This window comes from Anopheles aquasalis, chromosome 2 (assembly GCF_943734665.1).
Source record: "Anopheles aquasalis chromosome 2, idAnoAquaMG_Q_19, whole genome shotgun sequence".
In the NCBI taxonomy this organism is placed as follows: domain Eukaryota; kingdom Metazoa; phylum Arthropoda; class Insecta; order Diptera; family Culicidae; genus Anopheles; species Anopheles aquasalis.
The window spans coordinates 56,538,147-56,545,646 of record NC_064877.1 but is presented as its reverse complement, the minus strand read 5'-3'; the positions used below and the strand labels follow the sequence as shown (position 1 = coordinate 56,545,646).

At 41.9% G+C, this 7,500-nt stretch overlaps 1 protein-coding gene across 8 annotated transcripts in view; it reads right to left on the bottom strand.

Moving 5' to 3' along the window:
• Positions 1–3,842: 3,842 nt before the first annotated feature.
• LOC126569602 (vascular endothelial growth factor receptor 1-like) overlaps positions 3,843–7,500 on the bottom strand; it is a 19,163-nt gene continuing 15,505 nt past the window's right edge. For 6 of the 8 annotated variants that reach the window (XM_050226812.1, XM_050226813.1, XM_050226819.1 and 3 more), the window contains 7 exons: positions 7,027–7,500; positions 6,458–6,934; positions 6,229–6,397; positions 5,509–5,738; positions 4,834–5,429; positions 4,612–4,765; positions 3,843–4,534 (listed from right to left, as the gene is read on the bottom strand). The exon at positions 7,027–7,500 is cut by the window's right edge and continues 265 nt beyond it. In XM_050226812.1, coding sequence (XP_050082769.1) covers positions 4,089–4,534; positions 4,612–4,765; positions 4,834–5,429; positions 5,509–5,738; positions 6,229–6,397; positions 6,458–6,934; positions 7,027–7,500 — 2,546 coding nt within the window. In that variant the 3' untranslated portion in view covers positions 3,843–4,088. The remainder of the gene's footprint in view (positions 4,535–4,611; positions 4,766–4,833; positions 5,430–5,508; positions 5,739–6,228; positions 6,398–6,457; positions 6,935–7,026) is intronic. The other 2 variants (XM_050226814.1, XM_050226816.1) reach the window with 1 other exon arrangement.

Below are 7,500 nucleotides of genomic sequence, written 5' to 3'. Positions count from 1 at the left end.
CGATAAAAGTGTATGAAACATAAGAACCCTCGGCCCTCTTCTCAAGGTATGACAGACAGAGGTTTCCCGCAAACCAGATGATAGACACATGATGCTGAGTGTAGGCCACTAGGTCATCACAAATACATGATCGTTATCTTACGTTGCCAACGAATTTATTTAGACTTTAGAAACCGGTATCATACTAACTCCGACGGTGAACAAAGAAAACTATTACAATACTAAATGAACCATTTTAAATAATCAAAGCTCGCTGATCGTATGTTTGATTTGATAAGATATGCTTAAAACAATGATGGTCATAAGCAGTGGTAAGGGAGAAATTAATCTAATGTTTTCTTACCTTTCACGAACGAGGCTTGTCGAAGCACTGTTAGGATTGCGATGCTCGTAAACACTAATATCACAGTCGTTGCTCTACCCATCATGGTGCTAATGTAATTCTCTAATTTGTTCTGCTCCTCTTCTATTCATCCAACACGATACTAGGAGCTGACTGCGGAAATCGCTGGAATACTTTCTTGTCACAATTCGTCACTTAACACCAAGAGTAGCTCAGAGCTTCCTCGAACTGTGAGGAAGATCACTTTGTTTCACCATCACTAAAACCGTCGCGTTGCTTCCTGAGTATTCGCTCATAATTGTTTACATCTTTGAACACCTTTTTTTTTTTAAACAACGAGTTCGTCTCGAATGTCGATATGAATATACAGAACTGTTTACTTCTTTGAGGACTGTTGTCTCACGAAAAATCACGAATTAAGGCACTAAGGCAATAAGATCATCTGTAATGCGATTAAAGCGAGTTTAAACGATAATACTTATGGACTAGTCTGATGGTTGCAGAGGACTGAGATGTCCAGCTACCCAGCACGGACTAGGGCAGCCAAACGACTATATCTCAATGCTCATACGCAGTGGAGAAATCAGAACTTTGCCATGCTCATTCCCCAAAACACTGCACAATGACGCTGGTATAAAAGTAGGTCCTTCACTCATCACATACTAATTCCAGTGCGATCGGCACGGACGCTTACCATTTCTAAGCAAACAAAACTCCAGCAAACAAGTTGGCGCCAGAGGTTCGCAGCATTTTGGAAGAAATTCAATGCATTCGGGACGACTGTGACGTTAAACACGGAGCCAACGGTCGAGGTTTTGCGGGACTGTCGCGATGAACGTTTACTTTATTTTCACGGATCTGGATGCAACGGTCATGCAAGCATGCATGCAAAATGCGTGCCCCAGGATTGGTATCGTCAATGAATCGAAAGATTTTCGACGACGGTTTCATGGCCCTCGGGAACAAGAGACAGCGATGTGGTGAGGTAAAGGGAAAGGAAGTGTGAATGCCGGAGATTGTTGCGCCCCACAATATCGAATTTGCCCAGGTGCATCGAACCCCGTTCAAGGCCTTGTGATTAGGTTAGTCCATTACGTGTTTTGGCGTGATAATTGATCAATTATTCTGGCTCTTGTTCACAAACGTAGACAATGTTGGTATTAAGGCTGAAAACACACTATGAAAACCTTCGCATAAGATCTTTTCGGTGATAATAGAGACAACTATAACTACACTCTGAAAAATTTCAATAACCGCACCCACAATTGTCATGTATCTTCCAAACCGTGTTATTGGGACATTTTTGAGTAGACAAAAATATGGATAAACCCGTCCAGTTGGTTGGATGTATTGTGATTTTCGGCTTCTTTTCGACAATATGCGATATATGCACTGATAACTTTGTATTTCTAACGTATGTATTTCATAATTATTATTAATAAAATATAAAGCTATTACAAAAATGCAGGGTTACTGGTATAAAGTTACCTGATTTAGTTGCCTATTGAAAACATCATACCTTTTTAGTTTGAATTTTTTTTTATTGATTTCAAAGACAAATTTGTATTTAAAAAGGCAAAATTGAATAATTAGCTCAATGTGGTTAACTTTTGTCTTGACTATAGCCTTCAAACGGTCCACAAACGAGTTGCATGCTGCACGTATGTAATCTTGCAATCTTTTGACCCATTCTGGTACCACCGATTTCTTCAGCGCAACCATATTGGCATTTTTTATAGTCCTTACCTTGTTCTCCAATTCGGACAAGATGGAATAGTGTATCAAATTTGCGACTGGCGTATTCGCAATCCGCAGTGAAGTGTGAAATATGATTTTTAACAATTCATGGTTCACACGAGCTTTATTAGACTGGGTAGGGTCTTTTGTTGTGACCGTCTAAGGTTTGTGACCGAAATGTTTACGCGTCGACTACCACTAGTACTGGGAAATTGCTACTAGTGAGTGTATGTAGGCTCAAAGTGTAGTATGAGCCCTCGGTCCGGTAAACACGATCGTTATGAGAGTTTATGGACTGAATAATTGGGAAATTTTTCTTTTCGAAGAACAACATGTTTGGAAACACGCAACGTTCATGCAAACGAAAAAACTCCTTTGCATCGAATTTTTTTTTTACTGCGGTGTAAGATCGTTTGCTTCGATCTTCGATCTTATAACGCAGTTTAGCTCTTCAATATGTGTTACATTTATTCGAGTGAAATTTTCAAATTTTTTCCGAGCTTGTTTTGACTGCGACTAGGATTTCGTTGAATTCTGACCTTCACTTTCCGAATGTTTTCTGGATATGTTGCTGTTTTTCGATCCAGCTTCATAGTGTTTTGCAATGTTATCAGTACCATATGGTTGCGATAACGATTTATGGTGCGATACAGAAACTTACTCATTTCAAAGTGACTATGCTCACGGGCAATAGCTAATTATGATTTTGCATTCAAATACAATCACACTATAACGTTTGAATTCCACCATGGTTTAAAAAAAAATGAACAAAACGGAGAACTTAATGCTTTTGGTGACTTGTACACGACTGTCATTACTAACAGGAAATCTATACTTCAATTTAAGCCGGAGGAGGAAAGAGGAGTTCTTAATCGATGTTTCATAACTTTAATTTGTATTCGGTTGAGTGATGCTGTTTTCCAACATGGACATTATGCTTGAACTATTTCCCTCCATTTAAATTCTGTCTCTTATCGCCGGACCATCGCGACGCTGGTGAGTACTTATTCCAAAATATAACCAACCAAACGGCAGCTGATCTCGGGTTTTTTTCGGGCATAAGGGTTATAGATAAATCACAAGTCTGGATCAAAATATGAATTTATTCTAGCGTGCTGATCGAACACAAAAAAACAGGAACGCAATCGAGAGTTCTGCTGTTTCTACAACACTGATCGAAGTTAGTAATGCAATCGAGGGAACGAAATCCTTATCGTACTCGGGAAAATGGGGATTATAAGAAGCGTCCCGTTCAGATACAGCTACTATAATACTTACACTCTAAATTTAACTCGGTTCAGTGGTGGCCAGCGGACATTGCGCGAAACTTACTCACTCAGGCCTAACATATTAGGATTTTATTAGAATCATAAATGCCGATCAGATTACGTCAAATCATTCAATGCTCATATATTGACGGAATTTAACACCGTTTTGATTTCAAAGAAACCAAAATATTTGTAGTAGTCTGGAACATTGTTCATGCACGAGATGTTCATAAGGCTAAACAATTTTCAACTAATCATTTGTGCTTGCTTTCGAATTGATTTGCTGCAAGGCTATCGTGCACTATCAACCTCTGGAAGCTGGACAAATTATTGATGGAGAACGTTATCGAAAATAATTGATACACTTGAAGAGAGCTCAGGCTACAAGATTTCTTATACACCACTTTTATTGCAACAAAATCCGTTTAGCAATCCTTTCGCTGAAATGGATAGACTTTGGAAGTGTCTAGGTCGTCACATTAAACACATCTTAGTTTATTTTAATTTGATTTTATTCATATTAATTAAGAGATAAAATTCTATAGTACATCGTTTTGCGGTCAATACACGGTCACCTAGCTCTTCATTGGACATCTCGGATAGTAAGTGAGTACACTAACACAGCACGCACAACTGTAAAGTTTGTTACAAAAATAGTGTCCAGCTCTTTTCCTCGTCTTCCGTCTTCCTGAAATGCTGTGCGTCTTGTCTGTTTCGCTAATATGCCTTTGCATTTACTACTAGCATCGCTTCTCATCAACTGTACTCAACGCGATATAACCGGGATTACTAATGGCATCCTGACTAGCACTGGCTAGCTCATCTTTGCTACCGATACCTCGTATCCCTGGCCCTTTGCTAGTCTTGAGGTTTATGTACTCTGGTTCAGGGTTGTGTTTGCTAGTTCGCTCCCTCGGTGTTGGGCTGATGGCTTCCTGCTCTCCGTCGGAGTAGAACCCGTTAGCTACCGTCGACAGTCGATTGGTATCCAGCATCGGTATTTCTTCCGGGAGTCCCTTCTTCTTGTGTCGTTTGCTGCCATTGGGAGGACTAGTATCGAGATTGTTGCGAATGGTAGGTGAATGGCGTTCGCTGCTGAAGTTGGCGAAATCGAACTGACTGTCTTCCGAGTCCGACTTTGCTCCGGACATTTTGAGATAGTCTTTGTCTTTGCGTATTTCAGAGACTGGAAGCACATAAATGTGAGTTAGAATGATCATCCAGCAAAGACGGAGGGAAACATGGCACTGCTAGATAACTTACTGGGAGGCAAAGGAAGTATTATTCCGTTAACGTAGTTCGGCGCAGGAGGGGCCAACTCCTCGGGTGGTCCTAGATTGGCCAAATAGTCCGTCTCACCTCGTTCAATTTTCTCTGCATTCATGGCCATATAGGGCTCGTTGAGTTCCATATAGTGCTGCAATGAAGTGAGATTGTTAGCATTTGTGCTTTATGATATGCGACAAATCGCAAGGTGTTACTTACATCTCGCATCTCATCCGGAAGCATAGCATTGAATCGGCTCTTAAGATCTTTGAAGGTTGGTCGCGAGTCAGGCTTTACGTTCCAGCAGTTCAACATGATGTCATAAATGTCTTGGTTCGAAAATTGTGGTTTGTCCATTCGGTAACCATCGCGAAGTTTATTGTAGAGCTCCTGGTTTGCCTCCATGCCTGGATACGGCACCTTGCCCAGGGAGAACAGTTCCCAGAGGACGATTCCATAGGCCCACACATCGGAGTATGTGCTGAATACGTTATCGCTGATGCACTCGAGGGCTAGCCACTTGAATGGTAAAGGTGCTTCTCCCTTCTTCTTGTAGTTATCGCTCTTGTACATCGAGCGTGCCAAACCAAAGTCACAAATTTTGACCACGTTATCTTCGCACAGAAGAATGTTACGTGCGGCCAGATCACCGTGCAGTACCTTTCGTGACGCCAGGTACTCCATACCCGCAGCAATCTGTGAGGACCAGCAAACCAGATCCGTCGTATTGACTGTTCTTACTGGGCCCTTAAAGTCCATCCGATAGCTCGTTCTCCACAGTGGTTCATTCGAATTGATCGAGTTCAGGTCTTCCACTGCAAACACGTTATAAGTATGAAATCAAAAATGATTTGTGAATTGTGAAATAATTTGCTAATGAAACCCATTACTAACCTTCGATCGATGTTAGAGCCGTGGCCTCAGTGTTGCAACTGTCGACCATGCCCATATTCTGCATTCCAGAGTGGCGCATGTAGCCCTTAGAGTTGAGTTGCTTCTTCGGATCGGGGTAAGGTTGAGTTGCGCCGCTGATGTGATTATGATAGAAAGCAGTCGGATGTTGAAGAGGATGATGGTTGATGTTGTTGGTGGAAAACGAGAGATTTATGTACTTCAAGCCTTGACTACGTTACCCAAACACAGTTAACCGACCCAGCAAATCAATAATCCACCAACCACCCAGCAAGCATTACCCATAACATAACACAACGATAAACGAACAAACAATTCCAAACAGACACAATTCCAATGAGGGTTTCCCAGTTCCGGTATGAGGTTAGGCAACACACGTTGGTACACATTACGGATTACGGAGCATTACGCATGGACAGAAGACCACACAGAGCGCATAGGATGAAACAAGAAAAATGGATAGCAGAAGATAGAAATAGAGATCAGAAATTCAGAGTTTCATTAGTTGAGATTGATTAGGTTAAGATTAATTTGTTGAGTTGTCTATGTTATTGAACTAAATGTTAATGGATGAATATTGTGGATTAGTTTAATGCTTTATGATGAATGTTAGGTGATGTTAGTTACAATTCAGTCACTGGATGCCATAAGTTAGGCTGTTGATAATTTTCGCATGCAGTGTTGAAGAATCGTTTGGCTTACCTATTGTATTGGTAACCGCATTTGGACCACCGGAGCTCGTTCTTCTCGATCGTCGGATCGATCTCACCCGTTTCCTGATTGATTTGATCGATAAAGTGCGGTCGGCTTTTCAGTAGGAAGTTTTGAACATTGCCAAATGGACAGTACTCTACGATAACCATGAGTTCACCTGCAAAAATGGGGAAATTATAGTGAAGTTGCTCTAAAGCTACAAGAATCTCAACCCTACGTTTTGCGATGTTCTTCGTGACGGCTCCGAGCAGATTGACCACGTTCAGGTGCTGACCCAGATGGACCATGATCTTCAGTTCCGAAATCAAGGCCCGCATAACTTCGTTGTCTGTTTGTTTTTTCACCATTTTCACCGCGACGATCGTTTCATCTTCGTTAACCATGATACCTGTGGCCGTCGCCTTCATGACCACACCGAAGGCCCCTGTTCCGAGTTGCTTTCCGAGCTTGAGTCGATCTCGCGGGAATTCGTATTCCGAGTTGTAGGGAAGTAGATCGGCTTGTTCGTCGAGCGCAACATCGGGGTTGTAGCAGCCAAGATTACCTTCCTCAAAGTTGGCCAAACCGGCCGCTTTCATGGCCCTCACTTCCTTCTTCTTCTTGCAGTAGAACAATGAAATGAGGACAATCGCTGTGATCAGCACTAGTAGCAGCACGACGATAGCATATATAAGAGACTTCTTCACCACAGTAGCTAGAAATGCGATTGACGGAGAGATAGATGGAGAGCAAATGTTAATCATCCACTAGGCTAATATGTAGTCAGGTATTGTGTATAGAGCTTACTCTGGACATCCACTTTCCAGGACTTTGCGATTTTCCCCTCTTTGTTCTGTGCCCTACACTCAAATAATCCGAGCTCGTCCGGTTTCATATACTCGTAGGTGAGAACCGATCTGGTAAGGTGAATACGGGAGCTATTTTTCTCTATTTCTAGAGGCATGTCATCCTTAAACCAAGTAATTTCCGGCTCAGGCGTTCCAACGACATCGCAATCAAAAACAATGATAGTAGTAGTATCGACAGTCAAGCTTTGTTCCTTCTTTTCCGACAATAACCTTGGAGCCACCGGAACGAGCACGTCCATGTAAGAGGTGGTTCTTTCGGTTAGCCCATCGATGGTCTTTACGTGGCAGGTGATATCTCCAGATTGTTCACGCACTACGTTGTCGATCGTCAGTCGACCTTCCCAAGCAAATGATTTAGGCGAGTAGGTCACTTGTACTCCTTCGTTATCACCTTCGTGCAGTTCCTTTCCAT